Below are 16,014 nucleotides of genomic sequence, written 5' to 3' on the forward strand. Positions count from 1 at the left end.
AATGGTTCATCGTCTGATGAACTAGAAGGAGAAGCACAAGACAGAGCAGTTTGCAGAAATGAGAATTGAGTCAGAACACAAATCTGACATACTACTGACAGCAATATCATATCATCAATAACAACAAGAAACTGACAATACACAGCAGGTCAGTCAATACTGTAAAGACAAGAGGCATATTCTGACAGCTGGGTATCCTTCAGGGTAAATCACACTTTGGCTTTGCTCTTCAATGATGCCATGCATTTCTAGTTACCTATTTATTTCGCCATGCATCACAAACACTGGGATGACGTGATAAGTAGACATACACAGTCTCCTGCTGTTCTCCATATCCTATCCTCAAGCTCTCTCAGCAGTTTGGTTGCCATATTGATCTCTGCCTCATTTTGGTAAGCAGACCAAATGTGTGTCTGAAAGATAGCAGTTCCATTGGTTTGCTGCACTCTGCCCCTTACTCTTCAACCCAAATACTAGGACCATGCAGTTAAGTCCAAAATCCTGCTGGATGTCACCAGACTACAAGAGGCTGATCTCATCCAGAATGGAACACAGGAGGTGCTATAATTAATGATAATGCCCAGGATGGGCATCATGGGAATAGTCAAGGTTAGCACTTTCTATTGCTGCTCAGTGAGCTGCAAATCGCATTGGAGATAGATTTGTTGTGCTGTTAGTCACAAAGAAGCAGCCCATCAGCATTCATTATCTGGATACATACACAGAATTGCTATAAAGACTACTGGTGCTTATGATTCTGCAATCCAGCCACAGTCAATTGTTTCTGAGGGGGATAAAATGGGTAACAAGTTTCCAAAAACATTGGAGACTTTAAAAGATTTTTAAAAAAGGCAAATTTCAGTGAGCTAACAACACAGCCTCCGTTTCAACTTCACCTGACGAAGGAGCAGCACTCCGAAAGCTTGTGCTGGTGTCGTGTGACTTCTGCCTTTGTCCACCCCGATCCAACACCGGCACATCCACTTCAGTTTCTATGGGGTGAAGGATTGCAACTTCATTTTACATCTGCCTGCATAATTATTACAGTCCTTCTGGATTTTAACCTAGCTATAGGTCTAGCAGTTTAAATCCGAGCATCCATAAGATGCTGTGGGCCATTCCCAGAAGAATTGTATTCAACCAAAAAGTGCAGCTTCGGTTTCTCCCTGAAATTATCATGACGGTCAAGCCAATGGCTCAACCTTGGTTCAATGTGGGGTGCAGGAGAGCATGTCAGAATAGACACCAGCACACTGAAAATGAGGCATCAATCAGATGAAGCTACAGAACAGGACTATATGGACGCTGTACAACAGAAGCAGCATGCTATGGATAGAGCAAAATGCTTCCACAGCCATCCGAACAATCCTTCTATATCAAGGCATATCGATAGTGGACAATTAACCAAGTAATTGGAGGTAAGAAATGAAAACGCGGTTCCAAGTAAGGGTTATACATGACTAGCAGGGGAACCTGCAGCCTATGCATGTATATCTTACACTTGATCTTCTGTTTGGAAGAGGCACTTTGTAAGGTACTGTTGAACAAGGCTTGCTGCAGTACACTTTGTACTTAGTACACACAGCTTTTACTCTGCACCAACAGTGGAGTGGACTTTAAGAGAGTGATGAGTGAGTGAATGATTCATGAATTTAGAAGGAGCATTAAAGGAAGAAACAGCCAAAACATTTTACGCACATTAGCCAAGAGTCCTTTTGACCACCACACATTGATTCCCACTGGATGGGATGTGTCAGCATCCCAAAATTAAATTGGGCCTATATTTAAATTTGTGCAGGAGGTATTATGTTGACAAGAAAGGAAAGGAATCAAGCAGGTAATTGGGTTTCATGCATCCAACAGACTGTGGTATATTGTAAAAAGCTGAAGTAGCTATGTGTTCAACAGAAGAGGCAAACTAACACTAGCTTCAGAATACTAACAACTTAATGTACCATGTACCCATAGAACATAGAACATAGAACATTACAGCGCAGTACAGGCCCTTCGGCCCTCGATGTTGCGCCGACCTGTGAAACCAATCTGAAGCCCATCTAACCTAAACTATTCCATTATCATCCATATGTTTATCCAATGACCATTTAAATGCCCTTAAAGTTGGCGAGTCTACTATTTTTGCAGGCAGGGCATTCCACGCCCTTACTACTCTCCGAGTAAAGAACCTACCTCTGACATCTGTCCTATATCTATCACCCCTCAATTTAAAGCTATGTCCCCTCGTGCAAGAAAACACTAAATCTTTATTGTGCTTCAACAGTTACAGCCCAAAGGCAGACATTCGCAGAAGCAATCCCACTCTTGACACACATATTCAAATTTATTCTTTGAGTAAGAATCATAGTCCTGTACAGGGGAGATACTGATAGGCAGAAAATTACTATTGGATGCTAGTAGACATCTGGCACATCAGCTATGCTGACCAATCAGATCTTAAAGGACTCAATGTGTTCAGGAGAGGGTGAAATTTCTCTATCGCTCAAGAAATCTCTCCAGAAACCAGTTTACAGCCAAGCATGCCACACTGAAATTCAGGCTGGGTTCCAAAACTTGTTTGTGTATTTTTGGAATAATTAGCACAAGTAATTTTGTCTTTAGAATCATTACTTCAAACTAAATCAGAAGTTTAAGACAGTGAACGACAACCACAACAATTATGAAGGAATCTGGTTTCTTCCAAGCTAAATAATACCAGAGCTCTTATCTGAGCTTAGTTACTAAACCGAGCAGTGTGTAAAGCAGTTGAAGCAAATCGCCTCCTATTCCCATGATAGCAAAAGCAGATTACCTACCTTGTGGAGTCTTCATTCTTTGGATTGGTCTCCTTCAAACATCGGCCATCCTTCACATACCAGGACTGCTTCCAGCCATCTCCCAAGCCCCAACAGGTTTATCCTCTGATTTAAGGACTTTGTAATGTTTATTTAGATCAGGTTCAGACTGAAATAAACTGTTCCAATCAGGCAGACACAATAATAATTTTGGCTTTTTAGATGCAGCTGGCTATGTTCCTAAAGGTTGTGCATGCAGCCAAGTGAATAAAAGATGCAGTTTCCCTGTTTATTTTGCCACTCAACCAACTTTTTGGAAAGAACATTATGCCTCTCACCCTGAGCGCCTTTCAGTCCCCTTTAATTCTGCACTTCTCTACCTCAAATTGTATTCCAGCATTAAGCACCAGGTTCATTTTGAAGCTTCATACAACAGATACAAATTCTGCAACAGGTACCAACTTTGTTTTCTACCATTTTGAAAAGTTAGAATTTTGAATAAATTGACCAAGAAACAATATTGCGTTACCTAGTTCAGTTTTTTTACAATTCAAACGGCACTACTGCTTGTCTGGCTGTCCTCCCATCAAATCCACAGGCAGTATGGGTAGTGAAACTTCTGAAGTGCTCTTACATGTTGCCGTTGTGCAGTCTAGGTTTTACTGCAACACAAGAATATAGTGATGACAACTACTCAACACACTCGGATGTTTATTGGCTTGTGGAGGTCTGTGTTGTCAAACCCTCACTGCCATTGTTTGGGGAAGGCAGAGTTGGCGCAGCTGATCTGCTGTTGGATTTCAAACAGTGGCATTTTGAGCGAGGTCGCTGCCAAGACATGGGAGGTACTCAACACATTACACAACGACAAACACTAGAGTCCTTCTTGAAGTCAGCTCTACAAGCATTTGGGCAAAGCTCCTGCAAAAACAATTAGCATCAACTAGACACCACGGAGATGGCTGAAAATCATCTTCCTTGCCAGGTCTCAACTTTCAAATGGCCAGTGTTCCAGGAAGGAGAGCAAAAAAAAAACACGCTGCACTGTGGAGCCAACGTCAAAATAAAAATTATTTTCACACCCATTCAGCTACAATAACAACAATCTAGAAACCGGGATGGGGGAGGGGAGAATGGTCAAGTGAAAGAGGGTACAGCTTGAGGAGGAATTAGGTCGAGTTAAACAAAACCGTTGTATCAGCACCTAGGAAGGAGGTATCTTTTAAACAATTTAGGAGCAAATTACTGCAGATGCTGGAAACTGTACTGAAAGCACAAAAGATGCTGGAAATCACAACAGGTCAGGCAGTATCCATAGAGACAGAGCAAGCCAATGTTTCGAGTGGCTTGCTCTCTCTACGGATGCTGCCTGACCTGCTGTGATTTCCAGCATATTCTGTGCTTTCAGTATCTTTTAAACAAGCTGTTTTTAGTTCAAAGATGCTCACGTAAGAGGTGGACAGCACATAACTCTTCCATTGCAAGCATCAATATTGATAGCACTGGAGTGGCAGCACTTACAAGTAAGTTTCCTTTTTATCACAAAGTTTTGAATATACCACCAAAGGCAAGCACACAGAATTGCCTAAACATAGCATCTCGGAAGACAAAATGGTTTGGAAATGTACTTCAACTCAAACTCAAGCCCTACTGATTTGTCGATAACCAGCAAGCCTGCTCGCTTTCACATGAAATGTTAAAAGCTGTGGTTTCAGCTCAGCTCTCTCCAAGCTGCTGACTTTGCACACTGCAATTCTGGTACTTTACCATAACCTGCAAGTCACCATTAATGAAAGTGGACAAAAAAAGTGATGAGTTTAATATGTCCTCTTCTAATTAAGGGAAGTGGGTGCATGAAGCAGAGAGACAATGGCTTCCTGTTTGCAACTTTTAAAGATATTTGGCATTATCAGGAGGGTGGGTGGAAACAGCACGCAAAGAACCACTTCGAAAATTTGCTGAAAATTGAGATTACAAAAGCAAAGAATTAATAACACAGCTAAATGAGAAAATTCTTATTTTTATAAAACAATGTACAATATCACTATTCATAGATCCAAATTACAACATGCATGTTGAAGAGTACATTGCTCAAGCAACTCAGACTCCCCAAATATACTGTAACATAACACTCATTTAATAATCTTAGCAAGATGCTTATGCGATTGATTTGTGCTCACTGATTCATAGTTAAGCAGTGCCTCAATTTTCAAAATATTCCATGGTCTCACCACGCCCCAGCTCTGTAACCTCCTCAAACCTTACAATCTTAAGAGAAATCAGAGCGTCCTCAATTCTCGACTCTAAAGCATCCTTAAACTTAACTGTCCCTCCATTAGTGGCAGAGCCATCAGCTGTCAAGGCCCAAAGTTTTGGAACCCTCTTCCTAAACTTTCTGTCTAGCTTTGTTCACTAAGACTGCCTTAAAACCTACCTCTTTGACGTTGAATATTTGGTTGCAAAAAGAAACGGAGTCTTGCTTTATATAGCACTTCAGAATCACTGGGCATCTCAAAGTGCTTTCCAGCCAATGGAGTTGTCCATTCAAGGCAGAGATGAGAAGGGATTTCTTCTCAAAAGGGTAATGAATCTGTCGAAATCTGTAGAGCTGGGTCATTAAGTATATTCCAGGCTGAGATAGATTTTTAATCAGGAAGGGAATCAAGGGATAGTGCGAAAGGCAGAAAGTGAATTTGAGGGTATCAGATCAACCATGAATGGTGGAGCAGACTCGATGGGCTAAATAACCCATTGCGACTGGGGATCTTAGACACTATGTTTGGAGCTTTAGTCTCCATTTCCAATATATTTGTCATACAGGGAACTCAATGGAGATTGGCTGGATTAAATCCTAGGACGGCAGAATTGTTTGAGCAAGAGATATTGAGGAGGCTGGGTCTGTATTCTCTAGAGTTTCAAAGAATGAGTGGTGGTCTCATTGAACAAATGAGATGCAAAATGAAAATAAAACAAATGGCATCAAGGGTTATGAAGGTAATGTGGGAAAATGCCTTGTCGTGGAAGGCTAGCTATGATCTAATTGAATTTTGGGTTGAATGGCCTATGTCAAGAATTGCATTAAAAGAAAGTATTCTTAAGGTCCAGATATCAATGACAAGGCCAGCAGTAGTTGTTTACTCCTAGTAGCCCTTGAGAAGGTGGCAGCAAGCCCTTTTACAAAGGGCAAAGCAGAAATTGCTGGAATAGCTCAGCAGGTTTGGCAACATCTGTGGAGAGAAATCGGAGTTAACATTTCGGGTCCCATAACACTTCCTCACAACGGTTTCTGATATACAGCATCCATAGTTCTTTTGTCTTTTACAAGGGGTCCTGCTCAATCAGCTGGTGTAGAACTTGGAGGATATGGGAGATGATTTTGTTTCCCATGCACCCTCTGTCTTTGTTCTTTCCCTGCTTGAGACTTTTCAATAAAGCAAATTTCATGTTGTAATATCTCTAAGGTTCTGCTACACAAACCACCTGGATTTAACAGCACAAGCCAAATTAAACCAGAAACCACCGTTGGAGATCCAAGGGCAACATACTGTGAAAATAAGTAGTTATGTATCAATAACCATGGAAAATTTGATATATATTTTACCATCAATCATGGAAAGTAATGATCCAGGTCAGGGCACGCCGAGTATTGTGTGGCAGTACAATACTTTAATTAAGTACTAATCCATTAAATAGCTGAACTACAATGAGGCCGTGGACTGGTCTGGCAGAGGAAGGGACACAGAGTGACTGGAGTATAAGTCTGAAGTCACGCAGCAAGGTCTGGATTTTGTAGAGGGATATAAAGATTTCTGACAACTGGTAGATGCCAAGTTTACCTGGATTTGGGCATGTCAGAACTAAGGCTTGCTTGCATAATAATATTGCCAGCCCTGGCTTCACTACCAGTGCTGTACAAACACGACCAAAATCAGGTCATGCAGTACAGGATATCTACCCTAATGTCACAGCATCTTCATTCCTGTTGCTGTGCGTCATACAAACAATTTTGGAGAGCTTGTTTGTTGTGTGAAAAAGGAAATTAATTGGAATTGCAGCACTAGCCCATATACCTCATCAAGACAGGAGCAAATTACTGCGTTTGCTGGAATCTGTACTGAAAACAACAAATGCTGGAGATCACAGCGGGTCAGGCAGCATCTACGGAGAAAGAGCAAGCTAACGTTTCGAATATAGGAGCTTTGCTGAAGTTGTCTAAACTTGAAACATCAGCTTGCTCTCTCTCCACGGATGTTATCTGACCCATTGCGATCTCCAGATCATCAAAAGGTCTTACAGAAGCTTCATGATTTAACTGTACCAGTGTCTTTAAAAATACCACATACACACTTGACTATATATTATCAACAAAGGCTTTTCAAACAAGCTCCAAATGGCAATTAGAGATTTTTAAAGACCAATCTATGGTAATCTTTAGTTATATAAATGCAGTGACTTTTGTATTTAGGTGGGCTACTATAATTGGAGATTCTTCACTGCAAACACAAATGGAGGAATCTGTTTCCTGTTTAGCATAACTCTGTATTGGTCCAAGGTAATGGAGCATTTGTGTATAGCATATTCTCCTGCAAACAGAACCGCACAAGCATCACATTACAGCAATAATTTCTTTCCTCGTTGAAAGCGCAGATGCAGTTTGATCTAAACCACTGCTGAGGTGGCACAATCAACCCGGACTGCACTGCAAGGTTGCTACAGTCAAATTACAATATTTAAAATCTTATTGGACTCAATTCCAATTGCATTTTAAAACACGTCCACTTCCAGCATTTTCAAAATGATGCAAGTTCACTTTCTGAGAAATGGCTGGAATGTTGAGATTTTGTTGACATTTATGCACATCTTCAGTAAGGATTCCAGCAGTGATCTTGGAGGTACTCCAATAAGTAAATCTTCCCTTGACATCATCCCTCCTTCAACTAGTACCTACCACTTCCTCTCTTTGAGCTAATTCTACATACACTGCTGAAGTTAAACCCTTACAATTGCGTCCAGTAGCAGTCTTTTCAATTGGAACTTTACCATCTGATTGTAGAGTTATCTGGCATCTTCCTGGGACTTCCAGGAAGGGAGTCAGGACAGTGGAGCATTACCTCTGCACAATATAGAAAGGAACAAAATGGTTGCCAGGGCGGGTAGGAAGGAAGACAACCAAGTGAAAAGATATAAGAGGTAGGGTTACTTCAGGCTCCACACTAGCAGTGAATAACATCTTGCAAGGTTTGCTTGTTGGTATTTTGAACTCTACAAGTACGTTGTTAAAGATAGGCTATTTTGAAGTTTTGATATATTTAGCTTGCAACTATTTTTTGCATTGCCGATCTGATAATTAATACTAGCAACTTTGATCAAAATCAATAACGGAGGAGCAGGGCTGCTGAATCGAATTCACCGTCCCATTAGCTTTTTTCAATTCAGACACACAGGAAACATTTTTGCAAAGGCTGTTTATAAAAAGCAGGATCCGTAAAGATCAGAAGTTGCTGAGTAGCCTGATGACACGGAAGTCTTGATTGTCATCAATATTTATTAGAAACTGGTTAAGATAATATCAAGGTGTTTGAAGGGGCTGGGTGGGGGGTAAGAAGCTTTACATATTCCAGGCCTGAATCCAGATCCTAAACATTGCATGTTGTTTTACGTTGGGTTAACAGATCAATTGGTTCCCACCCACTAGGACATACCTGGTTCATTTTGAAGAAGTCTAAGGTCGGCCTTGTCCATCGAACATCCTCATCATGCCTCCGTTTTACACCACACTTGCGTTCGTTTAAGTCGCAGGGCTGGGAGTGACTCCGCAACAGGCCTTGCTGCCGTCGGTTCATCTCTGGAGTAGAGGAAGGTGTACTTTTGGCTGAGAGCAGACATCTTGCTGCTTCTCGAATGTGCACTGGGGAGAGTGAGAAGCGCCTTTGAGGAATGAATGTGCACTGCTCAGGCAAAATGCACTGCACGCCCAGAAAAGTTCTGTCGCCAATATCTGTGGTATGGCTGTTTGGCGACAGCATCCATGGTAATGGGGATTCAGGGGATGTTGTGAGGCTGGAAAAAGTAAAACTGCTGGTGTTTGAGTAGTGGCCAGAGTTGGGCAGCTGCTGCAGACCAAGGCTGGTGGGGCGCTGAGTTAGGTTACTGAGCTGCGGACCTGCATTGCCACCACTGTTACAACGCCGCTTGACAGGAGTCCACACCTTGGAGCCCACTGGCTTCCACAGAGACCTGCAGCGTGACAGGTCTTCCGGCACAGAGAGTGAGCGACAGTGCCTTTTGGTTGGTGGATCTGGCAGCGAGGCAAAACTCTCAGAGAATTGCAAGTCACTTAAATTGCCCACCGACGTGCTCGTCACGTGACCCATCCACATAGTTGTTGCCGGTCCTGTACACAAGGATTTGCTCGGACTGGAGGAGTTGATGCTATTTAGGTTGTAGCTTGTGAGTGAAGGGAACCCCATATTCATTGGCAATTCAGCATGTGAAGTGTCAAATACATTCCACTTCCTTTCCTCTGCCAAAAAGAAAGGGGAAGAGAATCAGGAACACAATCGTAGCATAGAAGCATCAACAAAACATTTCAGCACAGACTTCTCATGAAGATATTGACACACTGGTTTGATAATTCCACGGGTACTGAATCAATAAGCAACAAACAAGTCAGATCACATCATAATCATAACGTCTGTATTTCTGAGTATCAAAGCATGGATCTTGGACCGTAACCAAGAACAGAAGCCCAGGCTACATTTTCCTTTTCTTAGCACTGAAACCAACTGCGGCTTCTTAACTTCTGTCTCAGCTCAAGATCAGTTCGCGCAGTGTGGATTGGGGGCAGAACTTGGGAGTCATCTTGTCTGTTTACTTACTAAGTATAACTTAGTGGACAATGGTTGAGGGGACATTTTTTTTTGCATATTTCACCATCAGCTTTATCCCTCCCCATACAGCACATTTTCTTGGGCAGCCCGACAAAAGGTTATAAATCAACTTTATGGAAATTAACATAGCACAAATAAATCATGCTAAAAAAATTACAGCAGGAAATGTAGCCATATTCTGCAACCTAATAGGAATATGAAAACACTTAGCAGAGAATGCTATCCAGGAGTAGCAACTGGTAATAAAAAAACAGTCCTGCCATTGAAATGATGCATTCATGCACAAGGGAATCATGGTGTGAAATTGGTCAGTATGCTGACTTTAATAATCAAGCAAATGGAGGGAATGATTATGGCAGCTAGGAGTGTATGTCGTTATTTAGGGAGTCGTTGCCATAGCTGGCTACTCAATGCCCATCAATTGCCACCAGAAGCAGCTGAAGACATAGTTCAGAAAAAAAAATTCAACGTTGAGTGACTTCAAGGGCCAAGTAGACTAGCAAATTTCCAATAAAGTCTTCACCAAGATCCAAAGGGTTTATTTAAAAAGAAGTGGAGGAAATCTAGAAAGTGAAAACAGCCATCACCTCATGTTATGAAGAAACCATTGGCTACAAGACCAGGAAACACCATGACTGGTTCGATGTGAATGACCACATCATCCAAGACCCTACCAGCAAGAAAAGGAAAGCTCTCTGTGCTTTACAAAACAATATCACCAGCAAGGCAAAGAGGAGAACTCTTCAAACAGCAAGGACAGAGGTACAAAGAAAAACTAGGGAAAACAAGAGCCAAGGGTGGACTGAGAAAAGTAAGGAGCTGCAACTCCTTGCTGTCAAGCATGACACCCAGGGTTTCTTCAGTGCCACCAAGGCAATAGACGGATTGAACAGAGATAGTAGGAACTGCAGATGCTGGAGAATCTGAGATAACAAGGTGTAGAGCTGGATGAACACAGCAGACCACGCAGCATCAGAGGAGCAGGAAGGCTGATGCTTTGGGTCTGGACCCTTCTTCAGAAAACGGGGCCGAAACGTCAGCTTTCCTGCTCCTCTGATGCTGCTTGGCCTGCTGTGGTCATCCAGCTCTACACCTTGTTATCTCAGAATAAGAATAGAACCCTTTTGAGAAACAGAGAAAACAGCAGTCTCCAATGGAGAGAACACCTCAAAGGCCTCCTAAACTGCATTATAATTGTCGACAAGAATGAGTTTCAGGAAATACATCAATACCCCATTAAAGGTGATGATCTTGGACTCCCCCACCTCGTGTGGCAGAGTTGAAGCCTTCATAAACCACATGAACAATGGAAAAGTCGCAGGAGTATTTGGGATTCCATTAAAGATTTTCAATCTTGGAGAAGCAGAGCATACCTGTCATCTCCAACTGTTCCTCAGGATCATAGAAGAAATCGCTGTTGATCTCAGGAATGCTGCCATTGCCATTGTCTTTGAGGAAGGAGACAAAGTGGACCGTGGGAATCTCCCAACTCTCTATCCCGGGGAATCCTCATTAGGTGCTTCATCCCTGTCCCTGAAGAAATCCATCCAGAAAGCCTGTGTCGCTTCCAACCAAACCATGGAACTATGGACATGGTTTTCATTGCTTGGCAACTCCAAGCGAAATGCCAGGAACACCACCATCATCGCCTTCATCGATGTATCCAAGCATACGGAAGTCCCTGTCAAAGGCTGGCTGTCTAGAGTTATTCATCAACATCCTCCGCCTCCTCCATGACAAGATGTCAGTGAAAAGTTCTCACTGATGGTAATATGACAGAATCCTTTGGAGGTCAAGGAGGGATATGTCATCAGCCCGACCCTTTCTCCATCTTCATCTCCACGATTCGTCATCTTGTCAAGAACAAGTGTCCCAGGGACGTAGCCATTGTTTGCAGGACAGACAAAAAACTTCTAACCTCACCCAGTTGAAATCCAAGAAGAAAACGAAATTTGACCTTGCTTATCGAACTTCAGCATGCGGATGACAATGTCATCAGTACTTTCTCAGAAGAGAATCTTCTAACCTCACTTAACGCTTTCGCAGAAGCATTCTGAAGAAGTAGTCTCTCAGCCTCAACCTCAAGAAGACTCAAATCCTTCACCTTCCCATCCCAAGTCAGGTTCCGGTCCAACCGTCCATTAAGATCAATGGAGAAATCCTCCCAAACCTGGAACATTTCCCCTATATGGAAAGCTATCTTTTATCAAAGGCTGTCATCGATGTAGAGACTCTGCATTGCATCCAATCACTTTTGGAAGCCTAAGGATCAGAGTCTTTAATGACTATGATATTGACACCAAGATCCTTGCATATAAGACAGTCATCCTTCTGCTTCTTCTAAATGGCTCTGAACCTTGGGAGTACAAACAGACACCACTTCAAGCCTTTGAGAAGTACCATCAATGCTGATGGATGCGAATTCTCCACATCAGCTGGGAGGACAGGAGTATTAACCTAATAGCACAACTTTTTTTTCTTTATTCATTCACAGGATGAGGGCATCGATGGCTAGGCAGCTTTTATTGTCCAATCCTAATTGCCTAGAGGGCAGTTAAAAGTCAACCACATTGCTGTGGGTCTGGAGTCACATGTAGACTAGACCAGCTAAGGATGGCAGTTTCCTCCCCTAAAGAACATTAGTGAATCAGATGGGTTTTTCCAACAACCAACAATGGATTCATGGTCATCATTAGAGTCTTAATTCCAGATATTTATTGAATTCAAATTTCACCATCTGCCGCAGCGGGATTCGAACCCTCGTCCCCAGAACGTTATCTGGGTCTCCGGAAAACAGAGGGAACGTTTCAAAGACTCCCTGAAGGCGTCCCTCAAGAAATGCAACATACATGTCAACACAAGGGAGGCCCTCGTTCAGAAGTCCTCTATGAAGGGGTACAATCCTTTGATAAGACGTGGTGGCAAGAGGAAATAGGAAAAGGAATTGGACAAAGGAATTGGACAAAGGAATGTCAGCGATCTCCAGGCCACAGACCACTTCCACCTCCCAGAAACTCCTGCCATTTGTGTGGTCAGATATGTGGCTCTAGGTTCAGGTTCATCAACCACACAAAGACCTACAGAACTCGCGACGAGTGACATGGAATTTCCGAGATGAACAATCATAATTGTTCACGTGTTTGCCAATGATGACTGATAGAGCTCGGGAATACTGCAAACTAATTATCAAGGGTGAGGCTGGAGATGGGTCAAGCATGACTAATGCAAGCCTGGGCAATTCAAATTATTTAAAAGAAAATAAATCCAGTCTCTGAGTAATCATGTATAAACTACTCCTTTAAAGTTTTGGAAGATTACAGCCAGCTATAGCTGTAGATCAGTCTAAAAATGTTTTGAATTTCTATATTTCGGGTTCTTTAGGAGCCTTGAGGGGGCTGCAACGACCCCTTATCTCTGAAACCAGTCTCTCTGTGGAGGTAGTGAATTAAAGCTAGCTGTTGCCCCAGGCTAAATTTCCTTGGGTTAAAGGCCAATGGCACCCTTTAACCCAAGTCTGTTTTGCTTCATTTGGAAGGGTTCCATGCTGACTGTTACAACGCAAGGCCAGGCTGAGGCCAGAATTGCAATGGCAGTTTGTAAAGTGAACTCATCAATGTCTGCAGGAGCCAAACCTGCTTTCATTATATGTTACTAATCACCCCAAAAAGTAAAAATACCAGTCATAAAGGTCCCCTGTATGGTACAGAGGATAGATCAATGACTGACTTAGTTGCTAGGTGGTGTAGAAGTCACCTTTGAATTTGTCTCACTCTTTCTCCTCCTGATCATACTACCATGTGCAACACAAATTGGCGAGCTAAATAAGTATCTAGGAGCTTCCTTAAGCATCTTCACTATTCCAGCAGCCTGTCTTGGAATCGTATGTGGAAGGGTGGGAAGGCAAGATAGCAAGATAGACAAAAGAGCTGCAACCATTTATGAACAATTCACAGTCTTGCAATTGAGTACAAGCCCATGCACAGAATTTAAAGATGAAAACAAAATCGCACATGTTGCAGAAGTAGGTTTACAATTTCTCAGCTGATTTCAACAACTGAAAAAAGCTGCTGCATATTTATGGCAAGAGGAAGACAAAATTAGATAATTATTTCAACACTTGCAGATACTGAAAAGAAACAAAATCTATAAACCACAGGTCATATGACACGATATCTACTTTCAACACTCCGTGATGTTATTTGTGTAGGAACCTCAGCAGATATTCTCAATGCCCACAAATATGAATCCTCCTACTTGACTTCAGGGGCATAATTTTACAGCACTGCTGTCTGAAAATAATTTTTACTCCAAACTATTCTTGACATCATTTACAGATGGAAAGAAGCTGTAATGCATCAAACTGTTTGCCCCCTCTAAGGCATTTAGCTTCAGTGCCTGAGCTAAGGATAAAATAAGCTAGAATTTACTCTCCTCGTGGCTATCCAGAGAACTTCATTGGAAACTGGATTTGGGTGGACAGCTGACAATGGGAAGGATTCAACCCATTGTTAAAAACTCATCAGCACTCCACATCTGAAGACTGGCAAGGTGAGGAAGTCACAGCAGGGTGCACTCTTCCTGTTGAACCATACCCAAATATGTTGTCAGTGGCTTCAAAAGAGGAGGAAATAAAATCAGAAGACTTTAATAAAAACAGTTTGGCCTGTAGATAGTTAGTCTCCATTTAGTCCAGTTGACAATAACCACTCAGTAATGAATTGGTTAAGAAATGTCAGCTAATCGCGACACACCTAATTTGGAAGTGCTCCAATGCCAAATATGTGCATGAACGTTCAGATTGATTGTGATCACTGCTACGGGAAAGTAGTCATGGCCACCATCTTATGTTTCAAAGCTTCCAATGATATCTGACATTCTTATGAATGGAAGAATGCAAAATTGTTTTATTGAGTCATTCCCACACCCATTGCTTTCTGCTATGTTTTTTAGCAACCAGTCTACTAAAATCTAATTGCTGTTGCATTGCAAAATTTGGGGAGCCAATTAACATGTACCAAAAGTCAAGTATCAGCTTGGTTAAGCTGGTAGTGCTCTTGTCTGTGCTTGAGCTATTGCGACTCAAGCACATAATTGCAATTAATGTTTCACTGCAGTACTGAAAGCTAGTTTAATTGCTGGAAGTGCTGTTTTTCCAATGATATCTTAATTCAGCCCCTGTCTGTCTGTTCTGATTCAGAGGATTGAAGATTCCACAGCAGTACTGGAAACAGAGTGAAGACTTCTTCCTGTATCCCAGTCATTCATTTCTGGAATCTTGCTATGCATTACTGCATTATTGTCGATGCATTTCAGAAAAATAATATGTAAAACCACTTTCAGGTTTTGAGAGGAAGCCCTCATGCAATATGAATGTATAAATTCGAGCTGAACCAATGGCGTTAATGGGCAAATGCATCATATGGTATTAGGACATACATACAAAACAGACTATCTGGATTCTGTTTCCACTCAGTCTCTGAGTGCCACAACTGAACTCAATATTTCTTATCCAAGGTAAAAAGGAAAATGAAAAAAGTTTATGCTAGGCAACCACTAAATAGAGGTTAATGTTGAATCATGCTTTTTGACAGACTAGATAAACCCCATCTCTAATCCTTCCATGGAAGCGAGCTTTGCTCTGAATCAAATCTACTCTCCAATAATGCGTAGATACTGGATGCAAATACTATTCAATCTTATAGGGCTGAACTGCTTCAGCAAATATAGCACAAAAATACATAAAATGACCACTATTTAGGTAATACAGGTTTCTGAAATATTTTCCAGATGACTGGGATACGATTTCAACCTGTCTCTTCTGTTGCCCGAATTGACTGCAGCACAGTACATCAGAGTTACAAACTGCAAGTGATGCAAGCTAGCACAATGGTGAATTCAATGGAGAACACTGTTATGTCTTTATAATGGTTTCAAGAAAATATACACATGTAGGTACATTAACAAGTCAGCTATTAACACCAGAATACATAGCGCTCCGATGCCAAGAAATCAATTATGCAGTCTTGCTTTTTAAAGCGATCATGACTAGCTCTTTAACTTCACTTTCAGCAAATGGCATTAAGTTAGAGACTGCAATGTGATGAGAATTTCTTGTAGTAAAACTCCTGTAAACGCTGAAGCTGGGTAACTAGGATTTTATATAGTTTGAAGGAAATCAACTTTTCACTCTGAATCCTTGGTTGCCTTTTTGGTAGAGCAGGGTTTAAGAAATCATTTTCATTCATGCTCAACTTCACAAAGGATTCCAGCTGAAGGCTGTGAGCTAGAGATTTTACTTGCTGTGTTGTGCACGTCAGTAACTGTCTTGTGTTATT

At 41.7% G+C, this 16,014-nt stretch overlaps 1 protein-coding gene across 1 annotated transcript; it reads right to left on the reverse strand.

Annotated features, from left to right (window-relative positions):
• Positions 1-2,163: 2,163 nt before the first annotated feature.
• LOC125481538 (protein FAM53A-like) lies at positions 2,164-9,331 on the reverse strand. Its single transcript, XM_048593235.1, has 2 exons — positions 8,492-9,331; positions 2,164-3,451 (listed from the first exon to the last, which is right to left on the reverse strand). Exons 1-2 carry the CDS (start codon positions 9,263-9,265, stop codon positions 3,449-3,451), a joined length of 777 nt encoding a protein of 258 aa, XP_048449192.1. The 5' UTR covers positions 9,266-9,331; the 3' UTR covers positions 2,164-3,448.
• Between the last annotated feature and the right edge of the window lie 6,683 nt (positions 9,332-16,014).

The sequence above is a fragment of the Rhincodon typus genome, unplaced genomic scaffold (assembly GCF_021869965.1).
Source record: "Rhincodon typus isolate 14 unplaced genomic scaffold, sRhiTyp1.1 hic_rhity00002537, whole genome shotgun sequence".
In the NCBI taxonomy this organism is placed as follows: domain Eukaryota; kingdom Metazoa; phylum Chordata; class Chondrichthyes; order Orectolobiformes; family Rhincodontidae; genus Rhincodon; species Rhincodon typus.